Source organism: Lepus europaeus, chromosome 6 (genome assembly GCF_033115175.1).
Source record: "Lepus europaeus isolate LE1 chromosome 6, mLepTim1.pri, whole genome shotgun sequence".
Lineage (NCBI taxonomy): Eukaryota > Metazoa > Chordata > Mammalia > Lagomorpha > Leporidae > Lepus > Lepus europaeus.
This window is the reverse complement of record NC_084832.1, coordinates 39,245,664-39,267,033: the sequence shown is the minus strand read 5'-3', so window position 1 is coordinate 39,267,033 and position 21,370 is coordinate 39,245,664. Positions and strand designations below refer to the sequence as shown.

The following is a 21,370-nucleotide window of genomic DNA, read 5'->3' as shown; positions in this document are numbered from 1 at the left end:
AATAAAGCTATTGGTAACAATGGAGACACTAACTAGGGTTGCCAAATCTCCTGGGGAATACAGGCACGCTGTCAATGCCAATGAGGCTTTAGAGATGGGATGGAATCAGTAAAGTACCATTTAGTTGAGTTACTGGATTGCAATTCGGTTTTACAATCCTATCAAGGTGTAAGCGCACTTGGTAAAGTGATAAGTATAAATACACAACCGATCAAAAAGATAGGGTATGTGTCGAAGAGATTTCACAAATAAGACCAGTGTAAGCAAATAATGAAGGATAGAATTAAAAGGGAGAGAATGATCCTGCGGGGGAAGCAGGACACACAGCAGACTCATAGAATGGCAAACACCCAAAACAGCACTCCTGCCTCAGAATCAACCCTTGGGACATTCGGATCTGGCTAAAAGGTCCATGAGAGTCTCACAGGCATGGAAAGCCATGACACGGTGGCAAAAAACAATCTAAATGAAAGATCCTGGTGAACAAGACCCCAGCAGAAGGAACAGGCCATCAAGGAGAGAGGCACCTTTCTCTGAAGGGAGGAAGGAAACTCCACTGTGACATGGCCTTAACTAAACAAGTTCAGAGTCGGTGAACTCAAGGGGCTTCCATAGCCTAGACAGCTCATAGCAAGAGTCTTGGGTGATTGCTGACGTCATAAAAAAGAGTGCCAATTGCTAAATCAACAACGGGAGTCACTGGGTATGTGCTCCCCATGTAGGATCTCTGTCCTTAATGTGTTTTACTATGAAACTTAAAGACAACACTACTAGTGGAACAATACCCTATACCTTGTGCGGTTGTGTGAGTGCAGCCTGTTGAAATCCTTGCTTAGTATATACTAAGTTGATCTTCAGTATATGAAGGTAATTGAAAATGAAACTCAATGAAGGGTGGGATGGGAGAGGGAGTGGGAGAGGGGAGGGTCACGGGAGGGAGGGAGGTTGGGGGGGGAGCTACAACAATACAAAAGTTGCACTTTGTAAATTCACATTTATTAAATAAAAAATAATTACTATAAAAAATCCTATCAAGGTCTACTCTAAAGAAACTTACCAACTTTTACCTCTAGGTGGCAGCAACCATCTTCCATTCTTGACATGGTTGCCTTTGGCCTTTGTTTCCTAACTCTAATACAATTTCATACTTCCTTGTTTTTCCCAAATAAATACTTCATGGCCTGTGCAGTTTGGGGGAGATTACTGTAAGTCACTTACACAGTAAGGAGTCAGTTTGTTCTTTAGTTGATCTACAGGGTTCTTCAAAGAGTATAAAATAGTTCAGGTTTAAAGTGAAAAATAATATAAAGATATTTTCTTCATGCCTACACACTACAAATGCTAAGAAAAGCAATGTTTCTTTTTTCTTAAAGATGTTTCATGAAAAAAAAAAGGCAATGAGAAGAGGAATGGGAAAACACAAAGAATTGGAGAAATTTCTACTTTACAATAATATTAATATACTCCTATAGGTAAATGGAATTATTGCTTTTCTACAGGATGAGATCTAATGTGTCTACTTCTAAAGGCATTCCAAATATATTGAGGACAGAAGAGAAGGGTGAATGTTACACAAAAATGGTAATAGAGAGTTGCCCTTTGCTTTATCTGGTTGTCACAGAAACTACAGCAAACATCGGCATCTATATTTTAAATAGCTATCATTTCAGCTCAGATCTAACACATGCCCCTTCTGGAGCACATATTTACTAATATATTGAACCACAGTCCTACCTGAATATACCCACAGGCTCAAGATTCTAGATAGTTAGAGTTAAGAAAGGCCCAAAGGACTTGAAGTAAATTAGAGCCTCATTTGAGGCTGTAGTAAATGCTGGGCATGCCAATGAATCACAGAGGTGGTAGTAAGAGATTGCTTTTATGTGAAGTTTAAATGTGACTCTGGGCTAATACCCAGGGTTTATGAAGTCCTTTCTTTCAAGGTGATATTGAGAAGACTATGATGATCTCTTGGGCACTCTTTCCGAACCTAATTGGGATAGTTTGGGTCAGACATCATTCATTCTCTCACTTAAGAGAAATGCTAACATGCAGAAAGCATTAGGACGAATTAGTGTGACCAAGTTTATATGAGCGTCCAAGCTTTTAGAGACAAGTGTTATGCATTTCATAGATGATTCCCGCTTTGTTGTTGTTGTTGGTGGTGGTGGTGTTACATATCATCACAATAACTACATATGTTTTGTTTTCAAGGCCAGATTTTTAAATACATGATTAGAAGTAGGATCTCTAGAGAAAGGAAGGTTCAAGGTAACGAGATGCAAGCAAATAAACTTTCAAGGAGAATAGAAATATCTGAACTATAAATATCCTTTGTATGTTTTGGCCATTCAATAACTGTGAAGAAGGCCTAAGGCAGCTACTTACTTTAGTTAGTAGTGATGGAGTACCTTTGTCATTCAAAACATGAGAGATTTTGCCCTCAAAGAAAACAACACTGAAGTTCATGGTCCTGGAAGAGCTACTACCCTTAATGACAGCTTTTAGTTCATTTAATGGCAGGGCAATCTGATGGTGTTCATTATGAAGAGTATTCTTGCCCATCACTTGTTGGTATGAACACCTCCTTTTCCTTGATTGTGAACCAAGGCACTTTGCCTCTCTTGGCACAGCCTGGGACCAATCACGTTTGGTCACATCCTGGCTTCCACTAGTGTCTTGAGGAGGTGACTGAAAGACCAGGAGGTAAGGGGCTCCAGGCTTGTACCTGCTTATCAGGCCCTGCTCTGAGTATAGTCCTGCTTCCTGTTTCCTAGGGCCTGGCCCATTTGTTATTTTCTTTGACTCTGTAACCTCTATCGTGTCCTTCTGAAAAATTATCTTTTGCTGAAGGGAGCCAGATTGTTAGTTTCCATGACTTGCAACTCAAGAACACCATCAAGTGAAGGAAAGCATAGGGAAAGATAATGGCTGCAAGTAGACAGGAGGTTCTAGCAGGGACCTCAGACCTCCAGATACTTGTTAGTTGTGAATTTGTGAAAACTGGCTGTTACCAAACCCCAAGTGAGACTGGGATGCTTTAAATGTGGGGCCAGTGTTGAGGCATAGCAGGTAAAGCTGCTGCCTGTGGCACCAGCATCCTGTATGTGCACTGGTTCATGTCCTGGCTGTTCTACTTTTGATCCAGCTCCCTAATCATGACTGGGAAAAGCAGTGGAAGATGGTCCAGGTGTTTGGGCACCTGCCATCCGTGTGGGAGACCAGAAGACACTCCTGGCTTTGGCCTGGCCCAGTCCTGGCCGTTGCAGCCTTCTGGGGAGTGAACCAGCTGAAGGAAGATCCCTCTCTCTCTCTCTCTCTCTCTCTCTCTCTGTGCAACTCTTTCAAACAAATAAATAAATCTGTAAAGATAAAATAAAAATAAATGCTTTAAATGTGGCACACTACCTATTGTACTCATAACATTGACTAAAAGGTATTAATTATGAAGTTATTGGTCTAACCTTGAATAATCTAGTGCTATGCCACAAAATGTAATACACAGTCAGTTTTAAGGAAATTACTACACAACCTCATGAAAAACTAGTGACCACTGAGAAATCTCTCAATAAGGTGAAGATAGATTTTATTTTAAAATTGATAGTTCATTACTTCAGAAAGTTCATTAACAAAAGTTATGATTCCTTTGGTGCAAAAAAAAAATTTTAGGGGTCAGCGCCATGGCTCACTTGGTTAATCCTCCACCTGCGGCGCAGGCATCCCATATGGGTGCCGGGTTCTAGTCCCAGTTGTTCCTCTTCCAGTCCAGCTTTCTGCTGTGGCCCAGGAGTGCCGTGGAGGATGGCCCAAGTGCTTGGGCCCCTGCACCCGCATGGGAGACAGGGAAGAAGCACCTGGCTCCTGGCTTCGGATCAGTGCAGTGCTGGCCTTAGTGGCCATTTGGGGGGTGAACCAATGGAAGACTTTCTCTCTGTCTCTCTCTCTCTCTCACTGTCTGTAACTCTACCTGTCAAATAAAAAAAATAAGTAAAAAATAAAAATAAAATTTTTTTAACAACATGCATTTTTCCATGAACTTTTTGAAGATCCCCTTGAATGCAGAGAGAAATCTCTGTGGCTAGAGAGATGACATTACAGATTATGACCAACAGATGAAAACCAAAACAAAACTGCTGACACACTGAATGTGCTTGCAGAGAACACTTGAAGATTTACTGTCCCAAATGGTATTCTCAGCCTATTCATCAATACATGAGTATTTCTTGAGTTGGTTCCAATTTTAGTCATTAGTCTTTCAATTACATATGTTGAAGACAGCTATGATTTATAATTTACAGCCAATTTTTTTTTTTTTAGCCCAAATGGACCTACTGAAAGAGTAAGAAAGAATGCAGCTTCTCTAGATATATGCAAGATCCTCATTTTAATTTTGGTATGTTAGTTACAACATTTCTGGTACTGGGGCTCTCACATATAGATTCATATTCATATATATTCATACTAGAACATAGTTTTTTTTCTTCCTTATTCATTAATAACTCCCATATCCCCTTGTTCTTCACGTTTCATTACAACAACATGGCCATTATTTTAAAGTTCTACATTGGAACATGTTTAACAGGGAGGGAATAGCAACAGAGAATAACCCACATTACACAGCTTAAAACTCTGTCGGAAGCAGTGGCTTATGTAGCCTTCTCACAGGAAATCACGATCCTAGATTTACCATCTAAAACCAACCTAAAAAAATGATTATATATGAAAAATATGCTTTGAATCCCAGAATTACAAACAAGTCACTTTGAAGGGTCAACTAGGACCTTTCTATCACACTGGAATCATTTAATAAGACAGATGCTTGACGACATGATGGCAGCACATCATGGCACCACTGGTCACCATGCTGGGAAGGCGCCAGGCATCCATACACAGGATGCTGACAAGTCCTGGAGGCTCCCAGATCAGGGGTTTTAAACAATGCTCCACAGGGCTGAGCTGCACATGGGCACAAACATAATACCAAGGCTTCATAAAGCTCCTGGGAAATTTGCTGTATCTCTTACCTGCGTTTTCCCATGAGCCTTTTGAAGCCCTCTGTACAGGATGAGCATCCCTAATCCAAAAATCCAAAATCTGAAATGTTCAGAAATAAAAGTCGCAAATTTCAGGGTATTTAAGATTTCAGACTATTCTAGATTTCAGATTTTTGGATTATGCAAACTCAGTTGGTAGAATTGATAACAAATATTACAAAACCTGAAAGATTCCAAATCTGAAACACGTCTGGTCTCATGTATTTTGGACAAGGGATACTCAACCTGTGCTTGGATACTCTTGAGTAGAGACATTGATGAGAAGGCGACTGTAGTCATTGAAGAATTTAATTGCTGACTCTACATTATTAAATTCAAAAAAGATGTGAATTCATCACCCTGGAAAGGCTGTTAATGTGCTTCAGTATGTCTACAGAGACCTTGCAAACAGGTTCATGGTTACATCAACTGTGACCCACTTTCTGAATCTGTTACTGAACATGAGAGAGAGCATGCTTTCAATCCAAACCTAAGGGCAACCTCCTGTTACTGATTTGCTAACACCCAACACAAATGGATGAAAAAACCCATGAAGACCAGGCATTCTGGGCAGTGGAATTTTCAAATATAAAGTTGACACATAACATCCTAATTTTTTGCTCTGTAAGTCGAGAAGCAAGACAGTGGCAAACACTGGTAATTCAAAGAACACAATCAATATTATCCATAAATAACGAGTCTGTGAGGATTTGCGAGATGATAAGTTGACATTTTGGCCAGGAGTGCCACGTACTGGTGCTAGCAGCAACATCTTCATTAAACCTCTCCTATTTCTCCTGCTCTCTCATCACATCAATCTAATGGGAGTTTCCCAGGCAAAAGCCGTCTGCTCAGCTTGTAATGAATTAAACATCCATCCTATCCCATCTTTTGCATTTCTGTTGCCTCTCCATCTAGGGAGTCACCTGTCACTGGGTGGAATGATTCCTGGACAGGTGTGCAGAGGCTTGGATATATGCTTAGGTTTGACATGTAACATTTTGTCTGGGGTGAGGGGACTCCATTTCTATACACGTAAAGTGTGGAGGTTGAGTTGATTTAGGATTCCTACATTTCTTTTCCTGCTCTGAAATTCATAATTTGGAAATGCTCTGTACTTTTGTAGAGGGCCAGGTATACCTCAGCTTTCTGAGAGATTTCCAACATCAACAACTTCAGCACTTTCCTCTATTAAGGAAAAAGGTTTAAACAAGAAGGAATGTTCTTATTTTTATGAAAAAAACTCATACTAGTTCTATATCCCTAGAAAAAGATTCCATGAAGTCATGTCTAACATTTTTAACTGTATGTAGATAAATATTTAAGTTCACTGCCGCACTGTGTACCCAACACTAAGCCTTCGAAGTGTGAAAGGGCGCCACAAACTGTATTCCCATTCAAATGTGAAATGTGATTCACAGCCACAATGCACCATAATCTGCACAGAAACTCTTCAAATTGGGACCTTTTTGCGCACATAGCTACATGAAACCCCAGTCATGTTGGTAAGACATAAGTTACAATTGAGACTAATGGTAGCAGCAGAAAATGACTTCTGTGTTACTGATAACAATTTTTATTAATAATGCTCTATTTTTTGTCGTTGTATAAATAGCCCCCAAATTCTTTATTATGTGATGCTCACTACCCCTGTTGTATAGCAGCTCCCGACAGATGTTATATATACAATCGCTACCACCACCATCGCCAAACAAGCATACATGGGTAAGTCCTTTAAAGCTTTAGGAATGACACAGGGTGAAGTACAAAGTAGAGAGAAGGGAAGAAAGGGGCTCACACAAGAGAGTTCACACAAATGGGAGTGTTTTCATTACAGGCACACTGATCCTGAACATTTTTGGACCCTAAATCAACTTCAATGTTTGGTTCACAGATGTTTCTCACTATACCCTTTCCTGTTCTGCTCCGACCTCATTATACCCCCAAACAGTCTCAACGTGGGTTGGAAATAACCACTCTCCAGTGGCTGTGAAATCAGAATGACTCGAAGCAAAAAGATCTGCAAAGACCAAAACTGTATCTTCACATTCAACTCTCCAAAAAGGAGAAAAGAGAGGCAAATGCTCTAAGAAAGATACACAGTCGTGGAATGTAGCAGAACGCCATCCTTAAAATGTGCTGCTTTGGTGTAAGACTATGAGTTGAAAGCAACCACAAAGCAGCAGACACAAGAAAAAACCCTCTACTTTCTCCCCATCTATGAAGGGCAAGGTAGCTCTGGATGACTGGCTCAGCCCAGAGATGGCACCATGGGAACCTACACAACGAATCCTACTAACCAGGACTTATCTCCCATAGCTTCCCTATGTATCTCCCTTCCCACAATCTGCTCCTCATAGAAGTTCAACGTCTCTTCCCTTTAGTCATTTCTTCAAGAGAATTACTGTTCTCTTGTTAAGAAGCTATATAAGCCCAAGTTCTAATCACGTCTACAAGTTGCTCAATTCTAGGTGTTTGCCTATAAAATGTACATGCTGAACTTCTTTTTACTTTTCTCTTGTCAATATGTCTTTTATGCCTCTGATTTGCAGGGCTCCAGTCAAGAACCTAAGGTGGGTAGGAGAAAAAGATTTTTTTTCCTCCCCACCAACTGTTATTGTAGAGAAGAAAGTGTGATTATCTTCACTTAGGGCCAATGGTGAAGAAAAGAGGAGAGGCCTGATGCATGAGATAGAGAATGAATTTGTCACGGCTGTACCTTAAAGGCTTCCTAAAATCAGCAAATATTCCTTGAGTGTGGTGGCACTGGGAGGAGAGACATTCCAATGAAAAGAGTTTATGTCTGGCCTGCAATGCTACCTTTGATTAATTAAATAATAACTGTGTTGTGCAATGGTCTGATATTTTTTTTATTGGGGTGCTAATACCCCCTGCAAGAAGTTCCTATTGTATTTCTTTATCCCTTTTTAAATATTTATTTATTTATTTGAAAGGCACAGTTACAGAGAGGAAGAGAGAGAGCTAGTGAGTAAGTGAGCTGGTTCATTTCTGAAATGGCCACAATAGCCAGGGGTTGCCCAGGCTGAAGCCAGGAACCTGGCATTCCACCCAGGTGTCCCAAGTAGGTGGCATTTGGGCCACCTTCCACTACCTTCCCAGGTGCATCAGCAGGGAGCTGGATCAGAAGCACAGCAGCTGAGACTTGAACTAGTGGTCAATATGGGATGCTGGTGTCACAGGTGGTGGCTTTATTTGCTGCAACGCAATGCCAGTCAGAAAGATGCCACTTTTCATACCAACATGATGCAAAAAAAACACTACTTAAAATTTTAAACCATTTTTACAATGTAAAACACTGATTTGATAGTGAAAGTCAGCATTGACTTTCACAATTTATCAGTTCTCATGCATTACCGATGAAAAACTTAAATGTGTAAGTTCAAGCCTTTCCATCTTTTACTGAACTTAAATTGCTTATTTAATGAACAATATTTTTTAACTGGAGCATTTGCTAACCCAAGTTCACAAAAGCACTGTTCCTAACTATCATATATAGTGTTTGTGGATCTAACAGAAGCCAGAGCCAAGTTAGTAGAACTGGACATCTAATTCTATAAAATGAACCCCAGCTATCACTTTCCCTTCCTCCCTGTTGCTAGTATGAATATTGAAACTTTCTGTATTTCACATCCAATATTTCACAAAGAAATATCATCAAGTGTTTATCCCTTCATGAGATGGAGATGCTGGGTGATTCACGCGCCTTTTCCCAGACTGGTGATTTGATAGTATTTACCTAAGGGACGATTCCACGCAGTATATATTATAGATATTCTAGCTAACTCATGACCAAATGAAGTTCACTTATTAAATCCATGTGTGCTCCTACTACAGTTAATTTAGAAATGTCTCTAGGTCTTTTATGTGTATTTCAGTCTACGACGGAAACACGCGCTCAACTCTGCTCTCCCTACTAATTCTAGGTCTTTCACTCCAAAGCTTTCTTGTCTGGAATGGATTATCTGACAAGCCTTCTTCCTTCCCATTTTCATCCTCCCATGCTCCTCTCAAACTGGTCTCAAATAGAGTTGGAAACTTAAAATAAACACATCTCCTTAAAGCACTATCCACACTGTATTATCTGTGTGCTTATCTTGTAACATACATGTGTGCACCATCAATACACGCACCCAAGGAGGAAATGACAGCACGAGGGCTTAAGGCGTGACCCCCCCCCCTACTTCTCTCTCTCTCTCCCCCTTCCACACACACACACACACACACACTCTCTCTCTCTCTCTAAGACAACTAGCCCCTTGAGAACAGAAACAGTGCTTTATTTATCTTTCTAAACTAGTGTGGTTTTTTTTTTTTTGGATAGTGCCTGAGACTGTAAATTAATGTTGCTGAATAAATAAGAGTTTTCTCAAGGCTGGTAGTAAAAATCCTTTTTGTTTTTCATGGCTTACTTCTTTAGAGATAAAAGTGGTTTAAACTCACTAGCCAAATAACATGCTATGAATTATGTAGGAACAAGTTATCATTACTCCAGCCATCCAGAAAGGAAAATGGAAGCGAAAATGCTGTACTTGCCCGTTGCTTCATATGTAGCCATTGAGAATCAAGTTGTAGCACCTGGATCTAATGATGGACAACTGCGTACTGTACGCACTAGCTCTACACTCACTGGAGCAGCTCATCGTCTCTAGATGGAATGAACTTTCTGTAGTACAATATGCCCTGCACTGAGAAAGAACAAGCATTTCATGTGGTCGAGAATGGATCTGTGTTCTCCCTTTCCTTCTGTGTAGTGACCCCGGCTTTCCAGGTTTCACAGGGGACAACAGGCTTTAGCAATTGTGAGAGGCCAGGAAGGATGGCCCAGCTTTTAGGCAGTGTGTAAGCACAGGGCTGTATCCTCTGTGCTCCACTTTTCCCTCAGTGAAAAAGAAAAGCATAATATTTAACAACATCACGGAGCTATTGTGAGGGTTAATTAGATTTAATGGGGGAAGGGAGGTGAGCTGATTAGGCACCATTCAAATTCAAAGTGTCATTATTTTGTGTCTAAAAATAATCCTGATTTAGGAATAAAATTAATTTGGAAGCCCAATCTTTGGTAATCATCTTCTCATACTTAAAAAAAAAAAAAGCCACAGCTTCTAATCAAAATCCCATCCCAAGCACAAGTCAAGGAAATAAAATGGAGATCTGTGAATTTCCATTCATTTTTGAATAAAGCACACATTTCAATTTTTTCTATTCCATTTATTCCTTCCTTCATTTTTTCTTTTTAATGATGCATTAGCTGTTGAAATGTTAATTTTGTGGAATGGAGTAACGTAAAAAAATACAGACTTTGAGACTGCACTAATTTTATTTTGTTTCACATGATACATTTGTGAAACACTTTAAGGTATCCCACTAAAGATTAACGAATCGGTATTTTGTGGTTGAAGTAACCTTTCAGGTTGTTTTGGTAAGTTCTTTTCTGCGATCTTACTCAAGAAATAGTTAAACATTTTTTTCTTTTATAAAGAGTTCTTTTTTATTTATTTGAAAGGTAGAGTTACAGAGAGGGAGGGAGAGGCAGAGAGAGATCTTCCATTCTCTGGTTCACTCCCCAAATGGCCAAGCCAGGAGCCCGGAGCTTCTTCTGGGTCTCCCACGTGGGTATAGTGGCCCAAGCACTTGGGCCACCTTCTGCTGCTTTTCCTTTTGCATTAGCAGGGAGCTGGATGGGAAGTGGAGCAGCTGGGCACCCACATGGGAAGTTGTCATCAAACTGGTGGCTTAAACAGCCAGCCCCCAAAGATCTTAACATCTCTCAAAACAACAAACCAAATCCTCAAGGTATTTAAGGCTAATGCCAGGAAAACAAATCACCTAAATAGTAACCATCAAAATTAATAAAATGGATTAATTGTGGAAATCTTAAGATGCTGCAGTTGGAAGGGAGCTGTTTGGCACAGTGGTTAGGACACTGATTGAGATGCCGGCATTCCACACCAGAGTGCCTGGTTTTGTGTCCCTGCTTCACTTCTGATTCTGGCTTCCTGCTAATCATCTGGGAGGCAGCAGATGACGGCACAAATACTTGGGTGTCTGCCACCACATGGGAGACTCCATTTGAGTTCCTGCCTCCTGGCTTTGACCTGGCCCAGCCCCTGCTGATGTGGGCATTTGGAGAACAATCCAACAGATGGAAGATCTCTGTTTCTCTGCCTTTCCAATAAATAACTAAATTTTTTTTTTAACAGCTTAAATTTGTATCAGAAAAATCTAGGTGGTTGGCTAAATCTCACTCAGAGGTTTATCACGTTCTAGATCAAGGAAATATTCTTTAAAAGACAACCACTGATAATCTTGGAAAATTGGCTCATATCTGCTAGAAAAAAATGTTGGCTCCTGGTGGGCGAAGAGTTTTGGCTAGAAAGGAACTCTATCAAGACCAGCACCATGGCGAAGTAGGTTAATCCTCCACCTGCGGTGCTGGCATCCCATATGAGTGCCGGTTCTGGTCCTGGCTGCTCCTCTTACAGTCCAGCTCTCTGCTGTGGCCCAGGAAGGCAGTGGAAGATGGCCCAAGTGCTTGGGCCCCTGCACCTGCATGGGAGACCGGGAAGAAGCACCTGGCTCCTGGCTTCGGATTGGCACAGTTCGGACATTTGGGAAGTGAACCAACAGAAGAAAGACCTTTCTTTCTGTCTCTCCCTCTCACTGTCAGTAACTCTACCTCTCAAATAAATAAATAAAATATTAAAAAAAAAAGAAAGTAACTCTATCACATTTCTTTAGAACTTTGAGAGGAAATGGATACTACCTGTGCAATTTGCAGAAGTGCACTGTCTATAGAGAAGCAGGTTTCATTCTGTTGATTTGAACACAGGTCTATTAAAATTTTCCATGAGACTTGCATATACTCATTACTTAAAACAGTCATAACGGTACACTCACCAAGCAAACTTCTGATTATTCATTCGATTTCCCCGGACCCTTGATACTGGGGATGGATGTACCCTGTAGGTAGGTAAGAGACATCTGGTCATTGAAAAAGCATATTCTTGTTCCTAAGTGCATACAAAAATGCAAAAATACAAAAAAAAAAAACCCCACAAAACAAACAAAAAAATAGAAAACAAAACAAAACACCCTGGTATTCTTGTTTCCAAGCCATCACTTTTAGATTTGCTTGATCACCTTAGCAAATGGATGCAGTTAAATCCCCCCTGCTGAAAGAGAGAGAGAGAGAGAGAGAGAGAGAGAGAGAGAGAGATAGGGAGATAGAGAGATCTTCCATTTGCTGGTTTACTCCCCAAATGGCCCAAGGGCTGGATCTGGGCTGATCCAAAACCAGGAGCCAGGAGCTTCTTCTGGGTCACCCCTTGGGCGCAGGGGCCCAACAACCTCTTCTGGTGTTTTCCCAGAAACATTCACAGGGAGCTGGGACTTGAACTGATGCCCACATGGGAAGACTGTGACTCAGGCAGTGGCTTGACCCACTACACTGAAACACCAGGCCCTCTTCATGCCTTCTTTACCAAAGGTTTGGGGCTGGTGTTGTAGCAGGTTAATCAGTTACCTGCAATGCCAGCATCTTGTATGGGTCCTGGCTGCCCCACTTCCAATCTAGCTCCCTGCTACTGTACCTGGGAAAGCAGCAGCAGATGGTCCAAGTGCTTGGGCCCCTACACCCACATGGGAGACCTGGAAGATGCACCTGGCCCCTGGTATTGACCTGGTCCAGCCCTGACAATAGGGGGGGTAATCTGGGGAGTGAACCAGAGGATGGTATATCTCTCTGTCTCTCCCTCTATCTCTATCTCTATAACTCTGCCTTTCAAATACATAAATGCATCTTAAAAAAATAACAAAGGTTTGTCATAATGTTCACTATGAGGGCTCCCATAAGCTGGCCCAAAAGTTTCATCAACTGATGCATGCATTTGGGCCAACAGTTCCTGAAGACCTAATCCCTGCCAGACACAAGGGGAGGTACATGTTAGGAAAGACATGACACATGGAGCCTTCCCTCAATGAGCCCAGTACGAGTCCCTAAAAGGGGGTACACAGAGACAGCCTAAGCGCCTACTTCTTCGGTCACCATCTGGATTTAAAGCCCTAGGACGGTCATTCCAGCCAGGTGTCCAGGAACAGATTCTGTGGCAATGAGGGAGGAAGCAAGGGTGAACAGTTATCTCTAGGAGAGAGGCAGTCTACAAGGGACTCCCCCAGCCTGGCTTTGGGAACAGCAAAAGCAGTTCACCACTTTAGCCAGACAGAGGAAGACTTGGGAAGAATACATTTGTTTCACAAGCTTCCAGACCGGAAATAGCTGGCAGTGTCCAAGAAATGCCGCTCTCCTCCAATTGGGGACCAACCGCTGAGCCTCCACCCCCTTGTGAGTCAGCGGGGGGGGGGGGGGGGGGAACCACGTGCCCTTCTTCCTGCTTCCTGGCAGCCCACTTCCGGCTTCGGTCCACCTCTCCTCAGCTCTCCGAGCTCTGAGGGGCTTTAGCTTGAGCTATCCTCACTCTTTAGGCATCAAACCTGACTCTTCTTTACAAAGCCAGAAAGCAAGCCAGCAGGCCCCTGAACAGGACTGGCCTGAAAGCCCAGGTAGAACCAACAGCTCCCAGGTTCACAGGAAGCTCAGCTCTCCATAGGTGCTTAGCAAGGGGAAATGATTCCAGAAACTGATACTACAGTTGCAGCCCCTCCAAGGGCCAACCACTGTCTTCCCCTACACCCGGAACCAGACTGCGCTTTGCACCCACCCCCACGGGCTTATTTCTGCCAACATCCCTTATTAACATTCTTTTCATCACAGCCTTTCTCAATGGCTTCTGCAGCTGAGCCGCTCAGCACAGATTTTCTGCTTGGCATGGGGGAGGGGGTGTTAATTATTCGGGAAGATGGAGAGAGGCCAGACAGCCCCTCTGGTGAACTGTCTCATTCAAGCACCGCCCACTTCCTGCTGTTCTGCAGCTACAAGGATCACCTGTTGGTCTTGGCACGTGGCCAAACTGGGGCCTAGCGGAAGGGACAGACTCAGCTAGAAATGCAAGCCAGTCCCCCAAACTGGGGGAGAGAGAGGAAAACCATGCCATAAAAATGCATAAGAATTGCACACAAAAGGCAGCAATACTCATTTTCCCCCCTTCTCTTCTCCCTGTCTGCCTAAACGATAATCCTCAAAATGGGTATCAGAAGAAAAAACAAATCCCCCTGCAGTTAAAGCCCCTGGACCCAAGGGAAAACAGAGGAAATCCTCCTAAACTTTTCTCTACACCCTCACCGGGGGATCAGAATCCTAAATAAAATTGTCAGGAGTAATCAGCCCCAAATACTCACAGTTCGCTAATTCACTCCATTATCCTTTAAATGCTTATCTCTTTTATTGCCTCCTCCTTAACCCTGGCCACAGAAAGTATTTCTTTTTATCATGACAATCCCACCAGGCGAAGTCTGATGACAGACATAGTCTCTTACTGATGCTATTTACTGCATACATCAGGGGAGAAAAATGGGCCTCTTTCATCTATAATTACAATATTCTCTAGGTATTTATATCTTTTAGGAAAATTTCATTGCTCCATAGATCAAATACTACAACTGGATAATATCTCAATGGTTTAGCCATCTTAGGCAGATAACTAACAGCGTGGAAGTCTTAGGAAAAGAATTTCTGGTTTTCTATGTATGACCAGATAATTTAAGCTTTCTTAAATGAAAAAGGAAAATCAGAAGAGCTTTAACCTGCCCCGCAAAGGGAGTACAATGGTAACTTGGAGCTTACTTCACCCAATAAAGCAGGCCACAGGCTTGTACTTCAGCTGTCCCTTAAAATTCGTTTCTTCAAAAGGCTGTGCAGGGTCTGTATGAGCTCAGTTGTTAAATTGTGCCACGTTTGGCCACTGCCTGCTGTCTTTCCACAGATAGCAGCCAGGCAGGTAGCAAAGTCAAAACCCCAGTAGGAGAAACCACCACCTAATCTGCATGTCATACATTATTCATGACCTCCTGATTCCTGCACCTGCATCTAGGCAGGAAGCTTGCGGGGAGTGTTCATTATTCTTCTCTTAGCCTCACACAGGCTCCATTACTGCTAAGCCACTTTGTTCTGTAACTAAGGGTTTCAGGCCTTCATACTAACTGCTGGATATAGAAAGAAAAAAAAAATACATCAGGCTGAAGAAAAGGGCAATCTTGGTTGTTATGTAACAAGTATGGAAAACTACAATGTGCTCTTCTGAGACTGACAGTTTATGTGAGATGAAAATGCTCACATTTGCTGATTTACATTATACAGAGAACAAGGAAGTTAAACCATTAAGGCCATGTATACCAACTGTTCTATTTATATACACTTACTCATCTGAGGCAGATTGCAGGTTTATAATTTTACCAACGCAGGGTTTAATTTAGCTTTTCTGTGCAGCATGCGGGAACATTTTAGATGTCTTAATACAAAAATGACTCTTCCTTTTTGGGGTGTAAGCAGCCAAGAACCAAACCCTCCAGGCTTGTATCGTAATGATTAGTTGATCTAAAGAAAAGGATCACTCTGCTTCTCAATGATTTAATCAATCTACCTGGAAGGCAGATGGCTAGAGGTGCAGGTGCGGTGTGAAAGCTGGATCCCCAACACAACCTAAAGACCACTCCTGAGCTGCTGGAGGACCCTAATCCCACTACTTTACTATTTGCACCCCAGAAAAGTTGTGACAATGGCAGTGCAATCTTATCACCCAAGTGGAATTTGGATGAAGTGGTTAACAGTGCAGACTCTCCCCAGCTTGCCTGGGACTGAATCCCAGTTCCACCATTTACCAACAATGTTATTTTCAGGCAAGTTACTTAACCTCTCTCTACCTCAGCTGCCCCATCTGTACAGACAGAGGGGATTGTGGTGCCCACCTCCTAGGGCTGTGAGATTTAAATGAGTTTGTCAGGCAGGTAAGTAGACATGAATGAATGGGGAGGGGCCCCAAGACCCTCCTCCAGAAGTGAAACCAAGGACCTGGCTATCCACACAGGTGCTACCCAAGTCCATCCACTCTGATTTCACTTGTGGTTGAAGTATCCTGATAAAATGTGAACTTGGCAAAACCAGAAAAGTCTACTTTATAGCCACATGCACAGGGATCCCAATGTTACCCAACTTCCAGATGTCAATCACAAATGTCATAAGGTCATGGCCACATCACTAGTCAACACCCTTAGGCATTAGGGATGAAAGTTCCCAACTGGGAATAAAGAAAGGGTGCCACATGCTCTCTCCTCTGGCCCATTCTACTTTTGGAATGCACTTTAATAAACTTTGCTTTCCTATTCCTAGGTTCATCTCACTAAACTGTAATTCATTACTCCACTGGTGAAAAAGAATCAAGGCAAGCCAGCCACCACAGGTGACAAGTTTAATAGCTATGGAATGTTTAGCACAGTGCTGAGAGCCCAGAAAGCAGTAAGTAGATGCTAGCTATGACCACAAGCAGTGCAGGGTAGACAGGAAAGGATGGGAGTGTGGAAGATCCTAAAGCAGCTCTACAAAGTCTGTAGTCTTACATAGTAGGTTAAATGACTTTACCAAGAGAAATAAATACATGGAAAGCAAGATGAGTGGAAAACTAAGGTTCCTATGTCAGTGCCCATGGTCTGCCATTTTGTTTCTGTGTTCTTTATTTAAAAATCCATCTTCTGTTTATGAAATTATACAGAATTTCAGTTATGCCCCATTCAAGAACAAGACACTAGTTATAGCAATAAAAACCTACCCCCCCCCCACTTACTGAGTCTTCACTATATACCTGGTACCATGCCAAATACTTCAGATCTTAACTTACCCTTATATTGGTTACTGTCCCAATTTTATATTCAAGAAAATAGGCTTTGAAGAGCTGGACAAACTGCCAGGGTTGCACAGCTAGGGAACAGTATGTGAGGACTTGAGCACAGGTATATCTGATGTATTCCACCCCGGATTATCATCCAATACTTATATACTGATCCACATTCCCTTTGCCCAACCCCAGAGGATGCAAAAAAATGAAGTAGCAGGGTAGGTATCATGGTACAGCAAGTTAAACCTCTGCTTAGGCTGCCTGTATCCCATACTGGAGTACCAGTTTAAGTTCCAGCTGTTCAGCTTCCTGCCAATGCATCCTAGAAGCAGAAAATGATGGCTCAGGTGCTTGGTCCTCATCACCTGTATGGAGACCCGGATGGAGTTCCTAGCTCCTGGCTTCAACCTGGCCAAGTCTTGGCTGTTGTGAACATTAAGGAAGTGAAACAGTGGATGGAAGATGTCTGTTTGTTTGCCTTTCCAACAAACAAACAAACAGACATTTAAAACAACGAAAAAGAGGGGTTGGAACTTCAAGAGATGGGGCTTACGTCATTACTAGCCCATCCGTGGTCAAACCCTGGATTCCTGTCTTATGAGGCTCTCTCCCTCTCCTGCATGTGCTCTCACCTATATAACACCACCTGCCTTGAGGCAATGCAGCCAGAAGAACCCTCACAAGCACAGGTGACTCCAACACTGTGAGCCAAATTTATCTCTTTCTGTATATATACCCAGCCTCAAGTATTTCTTTATAGTAACAAAAAAATGAACTAACATAACATAACCTTTTATATTGCCAGCTCTCTACAAGTTTACAATGGGGGCCGACACTGTGGAATAGCGGGTAAAGCTGCTGCCTGCAGTGCCGGCATCCCATATGGGTGCCGGTTTGAGTCCCAACTGCTCCACTTCTGATCTTGCTCTCTGCTATGGCTTAGGAAGGCAGTGGAAGATGGCCTAAGTTCTTGGGCCCCTACACCCACATGGGAGATCGGGAAGAAGCACCTGGCTTTGGATTGGCGCAGCTTCAGCTGTGGCAGCCAATTGGGGCGTAAACCAACAGATGGAAGACCTCTCTATCTCTGCCTCTCCTCTCTCTGTGTAACTCTAACTTTCAAATAAATAATCTTTAAAAAAAAAAAAAGAGTTTACAATGACCATAAGAAATACCGTGTGTGTGTGTGTGTGTGTAAGCAATTTTGTTTAACATGTAATACTTGTACTTTCTATGGGGTACTGTGTACTATTTCAGTATGTGTATGCAGCACCAACTGGTCAAATCAGGCAATTAGCATTTCTATTTCCCTTTTTTGTTTTTATTTTTTTTTTTAATGTATGGAGCCTACCAGCTTTTCTTTTCCAGGTCTTTATAGAGTATATAATACATTATTATGAACTGTAGTCACCCCACTGGGCTTTGAAACATGAGAACCTATTACTGCTATTGGACTGTGTTCTGGTACCTATTTTTCAACCTCCCTTTATTCAAACTCCCTCTAAACCTCTTGTAATCACTCTTCTAGATTGACTTTATTTTTTTTTGTAAATAAATGTGAGAGAGAGAGAGAGAGAGGAGACAGAGGAGAGAGAGGGGAGAGAGGGGAGAGAGGGGAGAGAGGGGAGAGAGGGGAGAGAGGGGAGAGAGGGGAGAGAGGGGAGAGGGGAGAGAGGAGAGAGGAGAGAGAAGAGAGAGGGGAGAGGGGAGAGGGGAGAGGGGAGAGGGGAGAGAGGAGAGAGGAGAGAGAGGGGAGAGGAGAGAGAGGGGAGAGGAGAGAGAGGGGAGAGGAGAGAGAGGGGAGAGGGGAGAGAGAGGAGAGAAACCGACCTCCCATCCCTAAATGTCTGCAATGGTCCAAATGCTGGGACTGAAGCCAGAAGCCATGAAAGAAACCCAGGTCCTCCATTTGAGTGACAAGAACCCAATTACTTGAGTAATTACCTAGTACCTCCCAGGTGGTGTGTATCAGCAAGAAGCTGGAATCAAGAGCCAGATCTAGTAATCAAAACCAGATTTTTTGGAGTGGGCTGTGGGTGTCTTAACAACTAGGCTAAACACTTGTTCCAGACTGACTTTTTAAAACTTCCATACATGAGGAGAGAAAATATACTTTCTGTATCTGGCTTATTTCACTTAACCTAAAGCTCTCTATTTCCATGCATTTTGCTACAAGTGTCGGGATTTTTTTAATGGCCAAACAATATTCCATATTGCATGTATGCATATATATGTACACATACATATATAAGTATATATATTCCATTCATCTTCTGAGGATACCTAGGCTGATTCCGAATACTGGCTATTGTGAATAGTGCAGCAATAAATACAGGAGTACTGGCATACCTTCGGTAGTCTGATTTCATTTCTTTCATATATACACCCAGAAGTGGGATGGCTGTGTCTTATGGTGGATCTACTTTTAATTTTCTGAACAATCTCCATTCTCTTGCTGTTATTGCTATTATTATTGTTGTTGTGATTTTATTGTTAATTTGTTTTACTTGAAAGGCAGAATAACAGAAAGAGAATTCTTCCATCCATTGGTTCACTTCTCAAATAAGCATAATAGTCAGAACTGGGCCACGTGGAATCAAGAGCCTGGAACTTTGTCTGGGTCCCTCATGTGGGTGGTAGATACCTAATCATTTGAGCCATCATCTGCTGCGTCCATTGGGCACATTAGCAGGAAGGTAGATTGGAAGTGGAGGAGCCAGGACTGGTACTGGCACTCAGATATGGGACATAAGGGTGCTAAGCAGTAGTTTAACCCACTGCACTATAACACCCCTCCCCCTACTGTTCTTTACAATGGCTGTACTAATTTGCATTCCCATCAACAGTGTATAAGGTTTCCCTTTTCTCCACATTGAAATATATATTCTTTAAAAGTTTTTCCCCTGTTTATACTTAAAATTCTCTATCGTGAAAAGCCATTAATGTTATTTTTAGAATAGGTTAAACTTAAACATCATATAGAATTAATGTGATCACTTTTTTTAACTACTTAATGTAATTCTTATTCTAATGTCCTAGACAATGACTGAGAGGTTAGGGTGAATAGTGTTAAAAATACAGCACTTTGAAGGAAACAATAACCTCTGTTATATGTTGCTGGAATTTGGACTTCTAAGGGAGAGCATTTGGTGCACAATGATAATCTATTAGTGAATCCTGACCCAATCTCCTGCCATCCCACGGGTTCTCTCTGGGGCAGACACTGGATGTTCTGTCTTCTCACCTGCTTAGTGGATGCTCAAGTCCAAGTCATCCCCAACCTCCTGGGCAACCTGCTCTTACTTTTCATTCCAAAGGGTACTTAGCATGTGTTAAATGAAGATTACATTTGTTAGCACATTTAGCTTATTGTGTCTGTCCCTCCAACTAGACAGTATGTTTCAAGGGGACAAGGGAGCCTTTCTCTTTTTGCTCAATGCTACTTTTTGAATATTTATCCCTTCAGACTCAAGCACCAGTTTAGTCTTCTATGAATGGCACTAAGAAGATGGAACGTTAATCCAGTTATGCTTTTTAGAACTGGGGCCTTTGTGATGAGATTAGATTGGATGAGGTCATTAGGATGGAGGCGCCATGCTTGAATGCTGGTGGCTTTATAAGGACCGAGAGAGGGATCACAGAGACACAGACACACACACACACACACATACTGTGTCATGGGATGTCCTATACTATGCTGGCACTCTGCCACCTTGAACATCATCACCAGAGCCTTAATCAAAATGCAGCCTACTCAAACTATGAGCCAAACTAAACCTCTTTTCTTTATAAAGCTGCCTGGCTCGAGTATTCTGTTACAATAATGAAAGGCTGACTAATATACTCAGAAAATCATATCTTCATGACCTGGCACACAGTGGGCACTCAATAAACAGCCGTTGTATGAGCCAGCCCTGTTTTCCCTCTAAGCTCTACCTCTTGGCATGGATGGCAATGGCCTAAGTCACCACCACCTCCTGATCGCATGACACAATGCACAGTCCATGGCTGGGATGTAATAGCCATTTGTTAAGCAATACAATTTAGAAAAAGATAAAAACAAAGATTCAGAAATTTTGAAAAGATTGTTGTAATTTGAAAGGCAGAGTAATAGAGTGGGGAGGTGCAGGGAGAAGAGACGTAGAGAGCATCTATCTCTGGTTCACTCCCCAAATGCCTTCAATAGTCAGGGCTGGGCCACACTGAAGCCAGGAGTCAGGAACTCCATCCTGGTCACCCAGTTGGGTGGCAGGAACCTAAGTACATGTGCCATCAACTGCTGCTCTCCCAGATACATGAGCAGGAAGCTAGATCAGAAGGGCAGATTAGCCGTGACTCAAACCAGGCATTGAGATATGGGATGTAGGAGTTCCAAACTGTGGCTCAATCCGCTGTGCCACAATGCCTGCCTATAGATTCAGACATTTGGGCAATTTCACTGAATTGCTTAATGTACATCTCCAGAGCCCTAGAATATCCATTGATTAATGTAAATTCAATCCAACAAATTTTATTCAAAAACTATAAGAAGTC

At 42.2% G+C, this 21,370-nt stretch overlaps 1 protein-coding gene across 5 annotated transcripts in view; it reads right to left on the bottom strand.

Annotated features, from left to right (window-relative positions):
* Window positions 1–21,370, bottom strand: part of KLF12 (KLF transcription factor 12) — a 503,891-nt gene that overhangs the window by 80,785 nt on the left and 401,736 nt on the right. For all 5 annotated transcript variants that reach the window (XM_062194091.1, XM_062194088.1, XM_062194087.1 and 2 more), the window contains one exon: window positions 11,952–12,014. In XM_062194091.1, the coding sequence (XP_062050075.1) occupies window positions 11,952–12,014 (63 nt within the window). The remainder of the gene's footprint in view (window positions 1–11,951; window positions 12,015–21,370) is intronic.